Genomic DNA, 21,659 nt, shown 5'->3' on the forward strand with positions numbered 1-21,659 from the left:
ACTGCATCAGAAAACGTATCAACAACGCACATGTTCTGCGTCTTTGAGGCGTTTTGCATTTTTAATCTGCCCAGCAACAATTTGGCAAAAATAATTTCAAAAATTACAAAATGCATCAAAAACGCACATGTATTGCGTTTTTTAATCTGTCCAGCAAAAAGTTGGCCAAAATTTTTTTTCAAAAACCACAAACCGCATAGGAAAATACACCAGTGTTGCGCTTTTTGATGCGTTTTATGTTTCTAATCTGCCCAGGAGCAAGTTGGCCCAAAAAAATTCAAAAATCACAAACTGCATCAGAAATTGCATCAAAAATGCACAAGTGCTGCGTTTTTGATGCGTTTTGTGTTTTTAATCTGCCCAGCAACAAGTTGGTCCAAAAAAATGCCAAAAATTACAAACTGCATCAGAAAACGTATCAAAAATGTACATGTGCTGCATTTTTGATGCGTTTCGCGTTTTTAATCTGCCCAGCAAATATTTGGCTAAAAAAATTTCAAAAATTACAAAATGCATCAAAAACGCACACGTATTGCGTTTTTGATGTGTTTTTAATCTGTCCAGCAAAAAGTTGGCCAAAATTGTTTTTTAAAAAACCACAAACTGCATCAGAAAATACACCAGCGCCGCGCTTTTGATGTGGTTTATGTTTCTAATCTGCCCAGGAACAAGTTGGTCCCAAAAGAATTTCAAAAATCACAAACTGCATCAGAAATTGCATAAAAAATTGCCCAGCAACAAGTTGGCAAAAAAAAAATTCAAAAATCGCAAAATGCATCAGGAAACGCATCAAAGACACACTTGTAAAAAACGCTGCAAAACGGACAAAAGCAAACTGAATTAGTATGAAACAGGCCTGAAATGCATTGAAAACGCATCAAAAACACGCGTGTCCCTGACCCCTCCCAACAACGTTGCAGATGACAAACACATGGATGTGAACGTGTCCCATAGGAAATCATGTTATATCCACTGTAGTGTGTTTCTGCAAAACGCACTAAAACCGCATAGATGTGAGCCACGCCTTATACAGTATATCTCTGGTGCATGGCGTGTATACCATGTGGTGTGACTACATACAGCCGTGTACATAGAGCCGTGTCTGCACAGTGTAGTATGTGTTCTGTATGCAGAGAGTATATAGTGTGTATACAATGCGGGGTGTAGATGTAACATATATGATGTATGTAGTGCGGTGTGTATATACGGTGTGTAGATGTAACATATATGATGTATGTAGTGCGGTGTGTATATACGGCGTGTAGATGTGACATATATGATGTATGTAGTGCGGTGTGTATATACGGCGTGTGGACGTAACATATATGATGTATGTAGTGCGGTGTGTATATACGGCGTGTGGATGTAACATATATGATGTATGTAGTGCGGTGTGTATATACGGCGTGTGGATGTAACATATATGATGTATGTAGTGCGGTGTGTATATACGGCGTGTGGATGTAACATATATGATGTATGTAGTGCGGTGTGTATATACGGCGTGTGGATGTAACATATATGATGTATGTAGTGCAGTGTGTATATACGGCGTGTAGATGTAACATATATGATGTATGTAGTGCGGTGTGTATATACGGTGTGTATATATAACATATATGATGTATGTAGTGCGGTGTGTATATACGGTGTGTAGATATAACATATATGATATATGTAGTGCGGTGTGTATATACGGCGTGTAGATGTAACATATATGATGTATGTAGTGCGGTGTGTATATACGGCATGTAGATATAACATATCATATATGTAGTGCGGTGTGTATATACGGCGTGTAGATGTAACATATATGATGTATGTAGTGCGGTGTGTATATACGGCGTGTAGATGTAACATATATGATGTATGTAGTGCGGTGTGTATATACGGTGTGTAGATGTAACATATATGATGTATGTAGTGCGGTGTGTATATGGCGTGTAGATGTAACATATATGATGTATGTAGTGTGGTGTGTATATACGGCGTGTAGATGTAACATATATGATGTATGTAGTGCGGTGTGTATATGGCGTGTAGATGTAACATATATGATGTATGTAGTGTGGTGTGTATATACGGCGTGTAGATGTAACATATATGATGTATGTAGTGCGGCGTGTAGATGTAACATATATGATGTATGTAGTGCGGTGTGTAGATGTAACATATATGATGTATGTAGTGTGGTGTGTATATATAACATGTATGATGTATGTAGTGCGGTGTGTATATATAACATGTATGATGTATGTAGTGCGGTGTGTAGATGTAACATATATGATGTATGTAGTGCGGTGTGTAGATGTAACATATATGATGTATGTAGTGCGGTGTGTATATATAACATGTATGATGTATGTAGTGCGGTGTGTAGATGTAACATATATGATGTATGTAGTGCGGTGTGTATATATAACATGTATGATGTATGTAGTGCGGTGTGTAGATATAACATGTATGATGTATGTAATGCGGTCACCTCTCCTCTCCAGATCTTCTCTCCCATTGTTGATGTGTTTCTTCAGGAACTCTATACAGATATTCTCCAGATAATTCTTGTATCTCTCCCCCACTCTCTCCTCCGGACTGTTCCATCTCTGTGTGGTGATCTGAGCCTCATTCATGGTCGGGATCCAGATCCCTCTCTGTGTGTCCAGAGAGCAGAAATCTCTCCCATCATATCCATACTGATTATACCCCGCAGTGGTGCCGTCATCTCTCAGCTCACAGCCGACCATCCTCTGGAAGATATGGATTCCTGCAGAGAGAAGAGGGAGATGTGAGCCGGTGTGGCGGTAGGATGGAATCTACACCGGGAACCCAGGAAGAGAACGGACATCTCCTCTATACAGAGGACCTCCTACTACAATGTACCGACACCAGGGTGCCCGCCCCTCCCCCACACTCAGCTCTGCATCACACATATACAGGAAAGCTGAGAATCCCAAATCCCACAAACCTTCTCCTGTACAGGACTAGGATGACCTCTGATGGGACCGGGATCCATTGTGAGGCCCGGGGAGGTCAGGGACAGGAAGGACCCGGGAGGGAGACGAGGACTTCCCATGGATCCTCCTTCCAGGTGGTATTTAGGGGGAATCCTCATATACAGAGATGATATGTTAGTCCAAGGTCACTAGGATGGGATCTCCCACATGGAGGGTCTTCCATCATAGTCCGGAGACCTGCCTTCTGCATTGGAGTACACAGCTCACTGCTGGACACATCCTGTACATAACAATTGTATTCTGGGGCCCCATTAACAGCGCATTGCTGGCGTGATGTGTGGAACATTGCAGAAATATATACCATGTACACTGGATGTACTGCATGTCACTGCACTGCTGAGTAACACACCCGCCTGTGTGAATGAGGCCGTATACATCTGCTGGGGGGACCTGTCTGTGTCATTTCTGGTGAAGCCTCCATCTGTCAATACACACAGCAGACCTGACAGGGGACAGCACTCCATACTTCTCTATGGAGTCCCCAGAGAGAAGTCAACTGTGCATGGAGGAAATTCTTCCCCTCACTCTGCAATGTGTATCCTGTGTTCACTTACAAAAAAAAAAAAAAAAGGTAAAAACAGAATAGTTGGTCGCACACGATTGGTTGATTGAAGTGAACACAGCTTCCATTTATTTACCAATATTCACTTTGCTGAGTCAAGAAACTTTACATTTTTATCCCCCGAGCAATCTAGACATTTATCTCCAATGTATGGGGCTCTGGGGTTTAGCTGCAGGAGGAGGACACGGGGGTCCTGTCCAGGTCCACTGCTGTGGGGGAAGGGCACGGGGGCCTGTCAAGGTTCACTGCTGTGGGGGAAGGGCATGGGGGTCCTGTCCAGGTCCACTGCTGTGGGGGAAGGGCACAGGGGTCCTGTCCTGCCCCACTGCTGGCAGCCTGTTAACCACTTGCCCGCCAGAGGATTTACCCCCCCCCCCCCCTCCTGACCAGCAAATTTTTTGCGGCACAGGTCTGCGTTATTTTAACTGACAATTGTGCGGTCATGCCACACTGCACACAAATTAATTAAATGTATGTCCTTTTCCCCCCACAAGTAGCGCTTTCTTTCGGTGGTATTTGATCACCTGTGCATTATTTTATTTTTTGCGTTATAAACAAAGAGACCAACAACAAAAACAAAACATTATTTTTTACTTTTTGCTATGAAACGTCCAGTAAAAAATTTTAAGAAATCAAATTTTGTTATAAGTTTAAGTCAAAAAGTATTCTGTGTCTTTGCTAAAACAAATCCCAATAAGTGTAAAATAATTGGTTTACATGAAGGTTATGTGTGTACAAATGGAGTACACATACCTGTATTCTGGAAGTTAAAAAAAAAGTTTTTTATACTAGTAATGGCGGCGATCAGCGACTTATAGCGGGACTGCGGGGGGCCGTCTGACACTGGGGGGGACCTAACTGCCACTGACATCCCCAGTGACAATACAGTGATCAGTGCTAATAAAAAGCACTGACACTGTACTAATGGCACTGGGCAGGAAGGGGTTAACATCTGGGGCAATTAAAGGGTTAACTGTGTGCTGTGTGTGTTTTACTGTGTTAGGCTCAGTTCACACTAGATTTGTCAGCAGGCATCAGACAGGCGTTTGGGAAGCGTTTTTAACGCTTCTCAAACGCCTATGAAAATTCTGCACATGGAGGCACACAGTGCTGTTCACACTGAAGCGTTAGCGTCGTGGCAAAACGGACGCCTCGTGTCCAGTCAGGAGGAGTTGAAGCCTCCCATTCAAGTCTATGGTGTCGCTCTGCAAACGCCTGGTAGGTGTTTGCGGTGCGGTTGCGGAGCGTTAAGACCATTTAACTTCATCATAGGTGGTTTTAACACTTGGCATACGCCTATCAACCACCTCAAAACCGCGCATGGGGTGTTTGGGGAGTGTTGAAAACCCTTCCCAAATGCTATAGAGACGTTTGGCAAGAGTCAGAAATAAAGTCAAGTGTGAAGGAGCCCTAAGAATGCTGATATGCAGAGCAAAACAAAGCAGTGTGCTGGAGCTGACAGGGGAGAGAGATCGGTATTGTTTCCATAGACCTCTCCCCTGTCAGTGCTTGTTGACGATCCCCAGTTGCCGGCGGGGAATCTCCGGCCAGGATCTGGAGACCGACACCTCTAGCAGCCAATGGCAGCGCGGGTAGGGGAACACGCGCACCTCTACCCAGGAATACATAATAACGTATATACAGTATATATGTGATTTTGCGCAGCCCTGCCGCCCTGTAGCAGTACTTCTTCTATAGGGCGGTCAGGAAGCAGTTAAACCCAATGAGAGGCTTTCAGCTGCTTTGTCTGGATGGGGCTGAGCACTTCACCTAGTAATATGTACAATTAGGGCAGAGCCCCCCGGGACACATCTACAATACAAGCAGTCTGTGTTCTGGGCATTCATCCCCGGCCACATACTGCAATAAAGGTAAGTACCACTTGGGGCCCCATCCAGACAAAGCCGCTGTCACACTCTCAAAGCATCTGGCAGGCTGCTGGCCGTGGGGCTGGACAGGACACCTCTGCACTCCACCTGCAGCAAAATGCCAGAGCCTCATGACTGGAGATAAATGCCCACCATGTATGACGCCTGAACCAGCCCACAGATGAGTCTTTTTTCCTTTAACCAGCTGATTGAATGAAGAAATATGACTCGATTCCCCCATCTTTACCATTTGAGGTGGATGGGGAATCCTCCCTGCTGAGCTATTGTACTCTGACAGCCGGGAGCCTTCCCTGTAGTCAGAATACACTGATCAGCATTGCAGGCCATAGCCAGCAGCACTGATCGAGCAGAAGAAACCTGACAGGCTGTTTGTACAGAACCCAATCGGTAGATCAACTTCTGTACAACCAGCCTGCCCATACATGGGTCCAGATTCGTCCAGTCCCTGCTGAATCAGCTGAATCTCGATCCCTGTATGGCCGGCTTTACTGGTAACGGCTATTATAAGAGATAAGAGATGGGAGATAGAAGTAATTGACTGACAGATAAGGATTCCAGCATTATTCTCACCTCAAATGACAGCAAAATGCACAAGGTGCATGAGGCCTTACACCAAGTATACACTGATCGAAATTCAACAGGTGCAGCAGGGATCGGCCAATGTTCAATCAATGTGCGGACACTCTCATTCAGCAGAAGCTGATTAATAAATTGGCTTTTGTCAAACGTAACTGCTGGAAAACCTCCACTGATCAGCGGCTGCAGCCAATCAGCTGCAGTACAGATCTGTGTATTCTGACAGCGGAGCAGTCCCTGTGTCAGAATCCAATAGCACAGCGGGGGGACTCCTGCCTCCACCTTGCTGGTGTGGAATGCAGGAATCTGTGTTTTCATTCCGCCTGCTTGTTGAACATAAATCTACTGTTGTGTGCCTGGCTTAGGGCTCCTTTCATACAGCATCACCAGACGGATCACAACGTTTGTTACAGCGGAACTAACCCTCATATTATGGAGACTCTGAGCAGGCAGATCTTTATTGCAGAAGAGACATGCTGAGTCTGTACTGACATAATACCCACTGATCTGTCTGAATGCAGGCTTCTACTGAATGGACACCGAGCTGTGCATGTGCAGCTCAGCTTGCACCCCCCCACACTCTGCCTGTGCTGGAAGGACCGACTTCTGTGCGCATTCAGGGGATGATGTCATCTCCCACCAGCCAATCAAGAAGCAGAAAACTCAGCACCTGGGGAGAAGGTGAGAGCGGCCAGGGAGGGATGGAGCTGTCACATCACTGGAAGGCAGAGGTGAGCAGAGCAGGGAGGTTAGTTTAGGGATACAACTGAAGGGAAGTCCGGAAGGGAAGTCTGGAAGTGACGAAACGCGTTAGAGAGTGACGTCAAGGCGCACGTACGTAGACCAGAAGTGTCGCCGCGGCCATTTTGTTGGTTTTTAACACATGGTGTTTGGTTGGAGAAGTTTCTAACCATGTCTGGAGCTGATATTTCTATTTTTACATGTAAGTGTTGAATAATAAGTGATTTATATACTTGAAACACTAGCCCTGAGACCCGGTTTATCTCTCTGAGGACCTTGGAAAGAAAATAAATAACTTGGGAGATGAAGTGGAAGAATATTTTTCTATAAGAGTGTCTGAGCATTTTCAATACTCATAAGAGGGTAATAGTATTTAGTACTACTGTGTGCTGGTTGATGGTAGACACTGATTTGCATTGACCACGGAGTGTTCAGTTTGATGTGTGTGATTATATGCACTATAAGGAATTAATTTAATAATTTATTTTTTTTTCTCACTAAGTGCTTTGAAGTGTATTTTGGTTGCACGGGGTGATTATTGTTAATTTTATTATTATTGAGGTAATGCACTAGATATTTTTATATCTTATTTCGAGGTGCGTTTTGGATGGAATAGCAGCCAATCCTTTCAGTGGAGGAAAAGAGTAAATACATTTGGGATATTTGTGGACACTATTTTGGACTTCATTTTTGGACATTTTTTGATCAGTGGGACTTTGTTGCATATTATATGTTTGTAATTTGAAATTGATTTTATTTTATTTTATTAATTTATTTTTATAATTTACAAAAAGGTTGTATATATGGTGTGGGGTATTGCTTTATTTTTATCACCTTTGGAACATGTTACATATTGTACCCGCTTTTAGGATGGAACTTGTTACATGTTCCAGCATCTGCACCTTCTCCCCAGATCCCCCCTCCCTGTGATAGCAGGTGTGGGGAGAGGATCCCCCGTTCGCTGTCACAGGGAGGGGAGATAGAGGGAGAGGAGGCAGGAGCTGGAACATCTTACAGGATCCTCCTGTAACTGTTCCAAAGGTGAACTTTGATCTTTTATCTTTAATCTTTGTTTATTCAGAGCTTGGTAACAGTGATTAAAGTGGAAGTTCAGCCAAAACCGAACTAATGCTAAACCTGCTCCCACCCCCATTCTAATCCTCATCTATCTAACCCTGTAAAGAAAAGATCGCTGTACTTACCTGATCTAAAGCTGCTCTGGGCTGGTCTCCAGCTGCGGCTTCTGTGTAGAGAGAGAAAGCCGACAACGGCTGGGAAGTGACTAGGAAATGGAGCCACCCATAGACTTACTATGGGGCATTCGTTGTCGGCTGCCACTGCTCTACACAACAGCCGCTGACAGCTCAGCCTGGGACCAGACCGGAGCAGCTCCAGAATAGGGGAGTATAGAGCTCTCTTTACACGGTTACATAGATGAGGCTTAGAATGGGCTGGGAGCAGGTTTAGGCCTCGTTCACATTTCAGCTTTTTATACCTTGTAGCTTGAAGCTCAAAAACACTCGACAAGCAAAAACCTATTGTTTACAATAGCCCTTGTTCACACCTGAGCGTTCTGTCACTTTTAGCAAAATGCCTGTCACTCAAAAGTACGTCCTGCTTTTCAGGCAGAAGTGATCGTTTGTCCTCATAGGTTCAATGTAAACACCTGAAAAGCAAGACATGAGCTTTATGTTTAGCTTTTTTCAAGCGTTTTGTCATGCGTTTTCTGCTGAAAAAGCAGCTCTCTACCCCTGTAAGTTGAAAAAAAGCCTGACAAAAGCTGTAAAAACATGCAATTCCGCTCAAAAAAATGCTCAAAAACGCTTAACACATGACGCTTAGGTGTGAATGTAGCCTTAGTGTTAGATTCAGGTTTTGGCTGAACTTCCACTATAAATGTCTCTACAGCACCCATGACACCTTTAAGGTCCCTTTCACACGGGTCCATTGAAAAGCTTAGTAATAATGCAGAACATGCTTTAATGCGTTTTTTGGTGCGTTTTCAGGTTGCCTGACTCCCAGCAATGCACCCTTGACACATGGACATATGACTCAAACAGCGCATCAAAAATGCAATCACGGTGCTTTTGATGTATTTTCTATTGATTCAATAGGAGGAGTGTAGTTGGTGCACTTTTTAGACAGGTCACCAAAGATGCAGCATACAAGACTTTTTAAAATGCTCCTCCCCCACAGTGCACTGGTGTGACGGATCCCATAGGATAAAAAGTGAAATATTTTTTCTGCATTTTTCTTGTGTTTTTAGTAGGGTAAAACTGCAGCAAAGATGCATCAATGTGAAAGGGTCCAAACTGAAAGTCCGGAGATTGCTGAAGAGAACAGAAACATCTCACAGCTGCTATTGCAGTCATCAGCGTGTTTTACCCCTTTGAGGCCAGGTTCAACGTGATCATGTGACAGAGATCACACGCATATCTATGCGTCACATATAGGGCAGCCTATGGGATTGCAGGACACCCCCCAACCAGAATCTTCCCCAAATACAACCAATTAAAAAAAATAAATCAATAAGCAAATCGTGGTGAGAAATGGGCGCGGCGCTGTATTGGTGTTACACAAACAATGTACATACAGCAATAACCGTTGATGAGATTAAACATGCAAAATATAATCAATCACCCTCTTCTGGCTCAGTGATTGGAACTCGAGCCATCACATACAACCTCCAACACTGTAAACATCCCCCGACTCCAGGGTGACAGCACCACACAAAGTGCGCTCGACAAAAGGGGGGTGGGGTGAGGAGCTCTTCTGCTTGCAGGCTGATCACTGATCCCAACAATCCCGGTGCCCTTTATATCCTGTCCGCCAATGTTCCAGAAACTTCAATGGCTCCCGATTGGATCCCTGAAATCCTTAACAAAATTTAAAGGGGCCACACTAAATTTTCCCCACTCATGACAAAACCACCCTTTTAAAACTTCAAACAAACCCATTGGAGGGGAGCGGCTGCAATCCCATGAAAGTAGTCCCAGAGGTTTGTGCCCACTTTTGGCCATTCATTTCAATAGACAGCCCTACATACAAGAAATGCAAAAAAGAAGTACCTGACCCTCTTCCAAAATCATGCCGCACTGATACACATGGATTGTGTATGGCTGTGGCTCCATGTGTTTCGGCATATGTGAAAACGCACACAATAGCAGATGTGTTGGATGCCATTAACAGTTAATGACACCTCCATGCATCTGCAAGAGGGCGGTGTGTCTCTGCGTGTATCTGGAAAGCACAAGATTTTGTACTTTCCCAGCACTATTGTGAACCTAATCTACCTGCCATGATGATGATCATGTGCTTTACTACAGCAGTCAAAGGGTTAAAATGTACATAAATCTGTACTAAGAGAAGTCTGCTGGCTGCCATTGTTACCATTCTCCTGAAATTGCTGGTTGCCTGGCTGTCTTTGGCTCAGTATGTTGAATCACTAACCTGGAACAAGCATGCAGCAAGTAAAGTCAGATTGAAGTCTGGAGTAGAGGAGATCAGCTATGGCGGCCTCCATATCTCTCAGTACAGGGTTCCTATAAGAAGTAGTTGTGTATATTTTATAGGTGAGGTGATAATTCTGATCAGATGATGGAGGAATTTATTAATCAAGCTGTGATCTTCTATAAATCTGTCTCATAGAATGTCTCATCTCTCCTGTGTTTGTCGGCCTTTCCTCCCCTGTATCCTGTCTGCAGGGTTTGTATTTGGTGTAATAAAGAAATAGAAATGTAAGAATTGTCTCACCTCCAGTCTGGTTGAATCGGCTCATCGCTGTCTGTACATTGTGCTTAGAAACAGCCTCATTGTTCCGACCTATTTGTGTGTTATGTTCCCAGTATTCAGGTTCCAGTTTCTTCATCCATTCAGTCTTGGGAAGATACTGCCGAGTGTCGCTGTTATAATTTACTATCTCCTTATCATCCACATATCCGACATCAGAGAACACAGGGAGCCCGGATCCCGGAGAGGAGACTGCAGTGTGATAATACCTCATAGAGTGACTGTCTGATAGAGAGACATACAGACTGTTATATATACATCCTGTACACATCACACAGCATAATGTATATAATGGATACATACAAGTGTCATCCCTGACCCAGATCACTGCCGGAATAAGAAGATCAGATCATGTGTATTTAGGTCTCATGCACACGGGACGGTTTAAAAACGTTCCTCCTCTTGGCAGCAACTTTTTGATAGAAAAGACACCTGATGCTTGTGAACGTGTCTAACACTTTTACAAACGTTTTAATGCGTTTACAGGCATCAGGTGCTTGGGTGATAATTCACTTAATTGGCCACAATAATAATTTATTCTGTCCATTAAAATTAATAATTGCTCAAGGGATAAACCCGCCTAACATTAACACGCATTTACACGCATCAAGTGGTTTTTTTCTGCTGAAACGCTGCTGCTACTGGACGCACTGGCGGTGGGTTTTCTGCAGCTCCTAAAATCTCCTGCCACTAAAAGCTTCTAATAGGGGCGTTTGGAAGCTGTAAAAAAAAGCCGGACGTCCCTAATAACGGCTTCAAAAACGCCCTGTGTGTATGAGGCCTAAGTGTGAAGAGAGCAATGTACTGAGATAATCCCCTCCAATGTGATAACGATGATATGAATTTACTATTATTAGTACAACAATCCCCCCTATGAACTGCAATCCCAATCTTGTATCACTGATCTACACTGACCATAATGTATGATGTAATTAGGGATGAGCTCAGCCATGGCTGGACACAAGTCTGGACCTGCCTCACCGATCCCACCAGGATGTTGTCACTGCGAACAGCGAATCACAAGCAGCAGAGGCATCCCCCACCCTGTATCCGCACATATACAAGGGGGGGGTATAGTAATGGCTGACAGGCGTTCAGGAGGTGCTACTGCCACCTGATAATGCATTTTTTAGACTTTTTTAATTGCTGAAGTGCGATTTTACATCGTGTGACATTTCTAAACAGTGAGCCAAGTGTTTGGGTTATAGTCGTGGTGCGGCCCCATTAGTCTCAATGGGTGAGTTAGACAAGCAGTGCGACCCGTCAGACCCGGCAACCCAAGATAAAAATGGTGTAGCCATGAAGCAAAGCATCGCAGCCACAGCCTCTGCACAGCCCTGTCAGGCTGTAATATTAGCGTTTGGGTGGTCGGGGGGCAGAAAAACTGTGAATCAGCCACCCATTTTATTATCCCCCAGCTACCCATGTGAAAGAGCCCTTAGTGCTTGAACACCTCTGAGAATACCCCCCAACCCCCTCCCCCTACACACAGATCACTGAGGATTCGGGGCAAATTCACACCTAAAAAGCCATTAAAATCGCAGAGCAACCGGAGCAATTCACCGCTGTGGCCGCTCTGCATTGTCGGCTCTGCTAGGGGCGCAGTGTGGTACGCGATTCAGCGCATCACATGGCTCCCTTTTTTGTTTTGTACCATCTTAATTTGAAGTGTACAAAATGTGCTGTGCTGCCTGACATTGCAGTGCGATTCGGCTCCAGGCACTGCGATAAAATGCCGCATGTCTGCATTATACCGCAACACTAGGCTGCATTGCAGTGTGAATGGGACACAGAGGAAGCAATCGTTTCCTGTCACTGTATAGAGTATGAATTGGCCCTTATACAATCTCGGGTTTATTACAACATCCTCTAACAATCATTGTATGTACATGACGCAGCTTTATTGTTATATAATACTGACAGAGATGAATACATTTTGTGTAAATGTTGTAGTCTGCGTGTGCACATTGGTACACATGGAGGGTGCACATTGGTACACATGGAGGGTGCACATTGGTACACATGGAGGGTGCACATTGGTACACATGGAGGGTGCACATTGGTACACATGGAGGGTGCACATTGGTACACATGGAGGGTGCACATTGGTACACATGACGGGTGCACATTGGTACACATGGAGGGTGCACATTGGTACACATGGAGGGTGCACATTGGTACACATGGAGGGTGCACATTGGTACACATGGAGGGTGCACATTGGTACACATGGAGGGTGCAGACTGAATTCTGTGATCATAGGATGTCACATGAGCTCCAAGCCCTGCCATACACACATATATGGTTTAGTAAATCAGACCCAAAATAATTCATCCAATCACCAATGTTTAATCTGCTACAAACAACAAGGACCATTGTGTACTGAGGATACAAGATTGATGTCCAGAACCAAAAATAAAGTGATGGGAGGAATGAAAGGATTAAAAAATGTGATGAGAGACAGTAAGGGTGGGGGAGGGGCTCTGCACTACTACCAATGATGGGAATTACAGGACAATGTGGGGTCTGTGTATGAAAAGTGATCTGAGATCAACGATTTGTCACCAGCAACCAACTCTCTGCAATGCAGTGCTGAAAAATAAACATGGATCCTTACTGTAGTAGAGAAGAAAGCTCCTGATCGCTGCAAACCAACGAGACCCGACAGTCATAGAGGTGAAAGCAGTCTCAGCCAGGTCCGCCCAAGCCACGCCCCAATCTGTGTAACCCTGTGGGACAAAACGCGTCGGGGAGGCATGGTCTGGATGAAGTCTCGTTGGTGTGCGGCGATCAGGAGCTTTCTTCTCTCCTACTGAATGTATTGAGCCGGAATGGGCTCTTCCCAAGCCAGTACCATTAGTGGGGGTCACCGAGTTTGGATCAAAACCTGGAGAGGCACCCAAAGTTTTCACAATACAGGTTCACAAGGATCCCAACTGCTTACTATTGGCAACAATTAATCTTTTTGTTCTTTATATACCGTATTTTTCGCTCCATAAGACGCACCTAAGTTTTAGAGGTGGAAAACAAGAAAAAAAATATTCTGAACAATGGACTGCAGAAACAGTACAGGAAATGACCAGAAACTGCAGACATAGTACAGGAGATGACCAGAGACAAGGGTGGATAAAAATCAATGATTTTTTTTAAAAAATCAAAAAATCAGATTTTTTTGATTTAAATCGGATTTTTTTGATTTAAATCGGATTTTTTTGATTTAAATCGGATTTTTTTGATTTAAATCGGATTTTTTTTTAAATAAATTGCTTTTTGAGGAAAATATATTACTATCCAAAGGTTATTCCATCATGAAATAAAGATTAGTTTTTTAATTATGTAGAATAAGGCTGTATATGTTTAATTTTTTTGGTACATAAATTCCATGAATCCATTCACAATGTCAGGCTCTTCCAGAGGTTTGTGTAAGATTATTGGGCAGTTTCTCTGCCTACAAGATATTATCACAGATGTTTGGTTTACTTTTGCAGTTCTCAAAACTGAATTTGACTCAGCGGAGATCACATCCCTCTTCTTCACAGCAAAAATGTTATAACATGAACAGAGTTAAGAAAAAGACCTTCATCCTAACTTCTACAAACCTATGAATACAGAATCAACCCCTTCAGTGCTAAGTTTCAAGAAGTTCAGTGAATAGAATAGAAACAATATTTTTCTGATTGTTTGGAGTGGAATAGATCTGCACAAGAAGAAAGTGAAACTAATATGAAAAGTTGTTATTCTAAAAATCTTCATCTACTTGCATATTAAAGTTATACCAGCAAGAATTAGTCTTTATGTAGAAAACTAGGATTTATATCAAATCCACCCTGCCAGAGACTGCGGAAACAGTACAGGGGATGACTAAGACTGCGTACCTTTGGGGAGGGAGGGGAAGCGGGTACCTGAATTTGACAGGTACCCGCTCCCACTTCCGCAGAGTTGTCCATCCTTTAGTGTGGGCACAAGGCTGAGAGCCGGGTGCCCAGTGCGCATGCGCGAGAAGCGCTGCGCTTTGTGATTGGTCCGGCGTCTTCTGGGACCTGTCATGTGTCCCGTACCATGCACAAAGTGCAGCGCTTCTCGCGCATGCGCACTGGGCACCTGGCTGTCACAGATGCCGGTCACCGGTGCGGGAAGACTGTGCAGCGCTGGACTGAGGAACAGGTAGGGTCCTGCAGCAAAGAACAGCTGAGCGGCCAGCCCGGGATTCTGACATAATGGCGGCGGAATTACCGGACCGGCCGCTTTATATTCGCTCCATGAGACGCACTGACATTTTTCCCCCCTTTTTTGGGGGACTGCTATGCCTCAGAAAAGTGATCCAAAGCTGGACAGGCAGCGAGGAGGAGATATGTTCTTTTACTTTGAAAACTTTAAAGAAGTGTGGTATATAAAAAAACAAAAATTCATACTGACCTATGCAGCTGCAACATCAGTCTGATGCTGCAGCTTCCCCCTCACTGGCTCTAAGACCAAGCTCTGAGTGATCACATCACTGCTGATCATTCAGTTCTATGTCTTCAGTCTGCAGAGAGCAGGTGACTGTCATTCACCAGCTCTCTGCTCTGCCCCTCCAGAGCTCACTGAAGTGTCAGGCTGTGAAGGGGGAAGTGGCATGCTGAGAGGCTGAGCCAGCTGCCAGTCAGACATCTGGGTGGATCCTGACATTGTTGGCGGGATACATCCAAAGACTGGAGTGGCTCTGTAATGTCAGCTGACAGCAGACTTTAGCAGGAAATAAGGTAACTCCTGTAACCCAGAAGAGAAGTACGACCAAAAAAGCTCTGCCCATACTTCTCTTTTCACAGTGATTGCAGGTTCACTTTTATGAAGAACTCCGGACACAACACAAAACTTAGCAATCATCTGCAAAGAATATATTCAGTATTTAAATGTCTCCAGGCTTTTTTTTGGCCTATGATGGTGAGTACACACTGCTGGGGACTGGAGAAAATGGAAGTAAACATGTTACCCAGCTCTGTGCGGGGAAATAACTGCTTCACTTTCAGGCTGAATTCCCACTTCTGCGTTCCCTTGTGGTGCATTAATGGTGGTCACAATGCACACTGAAATATGCCGTGTTAAAGGGGTTCTAAAGATAAAATATTTGTTACCTCAATGTATCCTCTGCAGGTCTTCCCTCCCCTCTTCCTGCTCTCACAGACTTGGCTGAAAGCAGTGGGAGCCATTGACTATTGCTGCTGTCAGTACAATCTTGTGTGGAAGGGACAAGCTGCACTGTGTGTGTCTATGGATGCACACAGCCTGCCTGGGGATCAAGCCTGCATATCTGACCCCATATCAAGCAGCTTGCTATGGGGTCAGAGAAGAAGAGGAGCAAGATTGCAGGTTTGAGGCCTATCTGTGCAATACCATTACAAAGAGCAGGTGAGTAGAACATGTTTATTATTTTATATTACAAAACAGTGCCTTTAGAAATGCTATAAGGCAGTGCGATCATTATAAATCATTTATATAATAAATGTCCTGCAAATTTACTGCTACAAATAAAAAAACTACCGTATATACTCGAGTATTAGCCGAGTTTTTCAGCACATTTTTTGTGCTGAAAAACGGCCCCCTCGGCTTATACTCGAGTCAACGTCTGCCAGGGGGGGCGCGAGGCTCCGTCAATGGGGGCGCGTACAGGGGTGGGCAGAGGGCTGCTGTCACTTACCTGGCTCCCACGATGATCCATCCAGGAAGCGCTGCTCCTTCCGTCACTCCGGCCACTCCCTCACTCCTGCCGCTCGGCTCCGCCTCCTCACCGGTGATTGGCCGCCATAACTGTAGCTCAGGAAAGGTACACAGGCGGCCAATCACGGGCGAGGAGGCGGAGCCGAGCGGACCCGCGAAAATCGAGTGAGGGAAAAGCCGATAAGTGTGCAGTGCAGAGGTGCTGCTGCAACCACATATGCTGGCTGCAGCAGCACCATACTGCAACAGGGGTCAGCAAGTGTCATTGGTGTCAGTAGGAGGAATAGTGCCGCATCATAGGTGTCACTGATACTAATGATGGGGCACTATTCCTCCCACTGACACCAATGATGGGGCACTATTCCTCCCACTGATACCAATGATGGGGCACTATTCCTCCCACTGACACCAATGATGGGGCACTATTCCTCCCACTGACATCAATGATGGGGCATTATTCCTCCCACTGACATCAATGATGGGGCATTATTCCTCCCACTGACATCAATGATGGGGCATTATTCCTCCCACTGACACCAACGATGGGGCACTATTCCTCCCACTGACACCAACGATGGGGCACTATTCCTCCCACTGACACCAATGATGGGGCACTATTCCTCCCACTGACACCAATGATGGGGCACTATTCCTCCCACTGACACCAATGATGGGGCACTATTCCTCCCACTGATACCAATGATGGGGCACTATTCCTCCCACTGATACCAATGATGGGGCACTATTCCTCCCACTGATACTAATGATGGGGCACTATTCCTCCCACTTTATTTTTTACATTGACTAGTAGGTGCCTCATTTCCCACCCTCGGCTTATACTTGAGTCAATAGTTTTTCCCAGTTTTTTGTGGTAAAATTAGGTACCTCGGCTTATATTCGGGTCGGCTTATACTCGAGTATATACGGTACATCTGATCACATGTTAGCATTGCAGCCACCACAATGTGCAGTGAGTTGTAGTGCAGTGCATTGCCCTTTGCTGTACTGCGCAATATTTCTCCTTTATTTTAATTGCAGCAATTTTCAAACCAGACCATTAGGGCTCATTCACATGGGTGCTGAGTCATGTACAGCATGCAAAGACATTTGTTTACTTTTTTCCACCAATCAGCTTCATGCAGTCCATAGAAAGTAGATAGAAATGAGCAGGTATGTAGAGATGGGTGCAAAGACTGTGCATCCAGGTCCTATGTGAATGAGTAGAAGTACATTGTAGCCCTACTCATTCACAAAAAAAGTTTCAAAAAGTAAATAAAAATGCGCACACAGTTTTTGACAAGTTATTTACTGCAAAAAAAATTAATGTTCCAGGTTGTATATCCATCGTCAGTCATCAACCATGATGAACACTTGCCGCCGACCCAGAAAGAAAAAAAAAAAAAGGTCCGCAACCGACGAAGACTCCCGCAGCCTGACAATTCTTCCATCTCCTGCCGCTAAATAAACTGATGTCACAAGGGAGCGCGGCCATATGGTGACATCACAGGATGCCCCACCCCTTAGTTTATTTCTTGGGTCAGCGGCTGGTGTTCATCCTGATTGACAATGGATCTACTGTTAATGTTTTGTTTTTTTTTATAAAGGAATTGTCAAAAACAGTGTGTGTGTTTTTATATACTTTTTCACACTTTTTTTGGTGAATGAGTAGGGGTACAATGTGATCCGGCAGCTCCAGAACCACACAATCACCCCATAAAGACACAACTATTTTATTTTACCAAAATCTCTGCTATGTGTTTGCTCCAAATGTCACTATAGTGTATTCTTTCCTGAAATTACGACTTTGATAAACAACTTTGTAACTGCAGCCATTTTATTCTACAGGGTCTCTGCTTTCAGAAAATATACAATAATTTGGGGGTTTTAGTAATTTTCTAGCAATAAATGCTGATATTAACGTGTGATAAAGAATTGCTCCGGTAGAGAAGTAGTGAAACCTTGTCTGTGTCCCCATGTCCTCTTCCTGCTCTGTGTGACACCATCATATGGACAGGAAGTGAGGGGGAATCTCTCATGGCAGGACAGACACCAATACAATGCAGACAGAGGTCCTAACACTTCCCCAATCTATCCGAAACTGAAAACGTTTTTCCTAGAGTCGGGTTTAGGTTTGGTTCACACCGGATGCGATTTAAAATTGCGCGTTTTGTTTGCAATTTTATTGCGTTTTCTGAAGATTTGTTTGCAACTTGTGAAGATTTCCCAACAATTTCTTGCGTCTTCCATTGTGTTTTCTGGTGATTTCTTGCATTTTCCATGTCCTGCTACTTGTCAGAGGGGACATCAGAGGGGATGTGGGGGGGGGCTGTACTAGTCTCAGGGAGGAACAATGTGAGGGTCCGGCTTGAACAGGCAGAGACAGCCGGAAACAATTAGGAAAGGGTTAATAAAAATGATCACAAATTGCGCATATTTCCACACACTTGCGTTTTGCGTGCGATTTCTATTGCCGTCTATGTATGTGAAATCACAACAAACTACAGGAAACGTCATACAAGAGCAGCATTGGAAATGGCGCTGCAGCAAATGGCGTATGTTCAGACACTCACATTCACATTCATTAGATGCGATTCCAATCCCCAAATCTCGGCGGAGTGAACCGGCCCTCATCCTCCGCTCACATCAAACCCGACTCTGAAATCCTGCGACTTACAGGGAAGTAAAGTCGGGGGACCCGCCGATTTCAGGTGCGATTTGTAAGACATCTGATACAGGTATCTATGTAAATCGCACCAAATGTATTGCATGTACTACTGTAGAGATCGCTGCGGCTGCAACCAAGTCAGAACCGCGCCGATATGATCGCTCTGATAGCGGACAATAGGGGGCGACTTGGCATACGATTTACAAGTCACATGACACACAAATCTCATGCCAAATCGCACCGATGTGTCCGGGGGCTAAAGGAAGATCTAAAGCTGAATGTTTGTTATTGTGGATAAAGTAGGGGAGGGAACAACCTCTGTATTCTGCCATCTGGGTCTCATTAGGGGGATTTTCCTTCACTTCCTGTCCTATAGACTCAACAGGAAGTGAGAAGAAATCCCCTCCTAGTTGTCACAGAAACAAATGTCCCCATTCTTCCTGTTGTGGTGACAACACATCATGTTGGTTGTGTCCTCACTATTCTTCCTGTGATTTGGTGATCAGCACACATGGGGGGGGGGGGGGGGGGGTGAGTCTCCCTAACGGGGACACAGACAGCAATACAATCCATCCAGAGGATCTGACCCCTCACCACTCCATCCAAATCTGAAATAAAGTCCCCCCCAGTTATATGTCCATGTGACAGAGGAGAATGAACACAGCGCCCCCTCCAGGATCACATCTAGAACAGGAAATAGGTGTGAGCAGTGAGAAGGTGAAATGTATTGTCAGCGGATACACTGTGATGTCTGGTGAGCCCTGACCTCTCCGCCCATCCCCCGCTCCGTACACACGATCCAGGAGCAGCCTTCAGAGCCTGGAGAGCCGTATTGTCATCTTCACACAGACAGGACATGGCTGTCACTTCCACAATACTTCTACCTTTATCACTACACATTGATTTCTACCATTCTATACAACACTTGGAGGAAATCCCCCCCACTGACAACATGGCATCTATATTGTCCTCTACTTACCACACTGCACCCCTGACACCCCCACAATCATCAGGATGAGGGGGGTAACCATCTTCATCCTCCCCGCTGTCTTCTATAGAGACCCCAAAACACCTCACCGTCCACTTCCCCCAGCTCAGGGACAGTCTGCGTACAGGAGGGCGGAGCTCTGTGCTGATTGGAGGAGGCTTCCTCTCTACCCAATAGGAAAATCAGGAGATGGAGGGTCAGCAGTTACCGGGCAGAGTGACAGTGAGAAGGTTGGAGAAGCGAATCCAGAAAGTGAAAGTGAAATCTGGAGACATCCAACCAATAGGATTCCAGGAATCCAAAGATTGTGAATGTGCAAATCCCCCCAATCATCTCCTGATACCGGGCATGGGAGGGATCCACAGGAAACCCCGGAGACCAATCACAGGAGGAATCTATACTTATTGATCTACAGAGATCCCTCCGCACCATTCCACCCCAGAGAAGGAGCTTACAATCTAATGCCCCCCCACTGACATACAGACACACTCAGGACAATGCCGGGGAATCCCCATCATCTCAGAGAGACCATTCCCAGCTTGTTCCCAGATTCCCCCATCCATTTCCCACTGACAGGGGTGCTTACAATGGTCAGCATTTATTCATTCATGGAAAACTTTTATCCCGAATAGAAGAAATCCGTCTATAAGGCTCCATGTACACCGGAACGCTTTTCTGCTGGTGGAGGAAAAACACGAAATGTGGCAAAACGCGTGTAAATGCGGTAATGAGATGAGGTGTGTTTAGCGCTCGGACGTTCAGTCATTTCATCGGTCAGAGAACTCGCCATTGAAATGAATAAACACCCAAACGCTAAACGTGGTCGGCGCTTAGACTTTGTTTTTGCCGCATTTAGCGGTTTTTCCACCAAAATGTTCCTTTCCTGAACACGATTCTTCTGCGCTCCGGAGAGGGACGCTTTACTGGCCCTAAACTCTGCTGCTGATAATCCGGATAAAAGTCGATGTGTGCATGGACGAATAGGGGTCTATGGAGCGAGTTCAGGGGCTCTGGTGCCTATGGAGCCGCGACTTCTTCTACTGGGTGTCTGTGATGCATTGAATACAACCCATCATAACCCGGGTTCACACTAGTGCAGGCCACACGGACCACGTGTGCTCAGGACTGGCAGCCTATTCCTCTGAACGGACTGCTGTGCCACGTGAGCCACAAAGAAAAGGCTGCATGTACCTGTTCCCAAATGTATCCGCAGGGAATCCCACCATCCCTTTGTCCATGCAGTTTCCCTGCGGTTCCCACACCTGCGATCGCGCTGCAGGATGAGATGTGTTGGGGTGACATCACAATGAATGGCACCCCTGCCCGTCTAACAAGAGAAATGTGATGCAGCTGCAGGTGGGTGCAAGTTTGGGAATCGCATGGATTGCGCACCCCCAACCAGCCTGCAGCGTGCCGCCTAGTGTGCACCGAGCCCAATGATGGATTTTGTTCTATGCTTTGTATTATGCAGGAAATGGATTCTTCATCATTGGAAGTTGCCGGCTCCGCCTACAACACAGCAGTGGCCTCTCTTGTCACTCCGGGGTTGTCTTTGTATAAACGGACGCATCTTGGCCTGAACTGACCTAAAACATTCCACAAATATGGGGGGCCGGAATCAAAGCTGGGGGCCCGACGCTTTATGTCGTTACTATATCTCTGGGGTCAGTCCATTCCAGGCCACAACTGTCTTCCCTTCTTTGCCCCTCCCCCCTTCTTTCCCTCTCTCTCACCTTTG

The 21,659-nt window shown here is 45.2% G+C and overlaps 1 protein-coding gene across 2 annotated transcripts in view; it reads right to left on the bottom strand.

Moving 5' to 3' along the window:
• The window catches only part of LOC149440791 (class I histocompatibility antigen, F10 alpha chain-like), a 43,422-nt gene extending 23,372 nt beyond the window's left edge, over positions 1–20,050 (bottom strand). For both annotated transcript variants that reach the window (XM_089658123.1, XM_089658124.1), the window contains exons 1-3: positions 19,913–20,050; positions 10,536–10,796; positions 2,486–2,764 (exon numbers count right to left, since the gene is read on the bottom strand). In XM_089658123.1, coding sequence (XP_089514249.1) covers positions 2,486–2,764; positions 10,536–10,796; positions 19,913–19,970 — 598 coding nt within the window. In that variant the 5' untranslated portion in view covers positions 19,971–20,050. The remainder of the gene's footprint in view (positions 1–2,485; positions 2,765–10,535; positions 10,797–19,912) is intronic.
• Positions 20,051–21,659: the final 1,609 nt, after the last annotated feature.

The sequence above is a fragment of the Staurois parvus genome, unplaced genomic scaffold, assembly GCF_062004578.1.
Source record: "Staurois parvus isolate SC_StPar_1 unplaced genomic scaffold, SC_StPar_1.0 ptg001052l, whole genome shotgun sequence".
NCBI classification, from domain to species: domain Eukaryota; kingdom Metazoa; phylum Chordata; class Amphibia; order Anura; family Ranidae; genus Staurois; species Staurois parvus.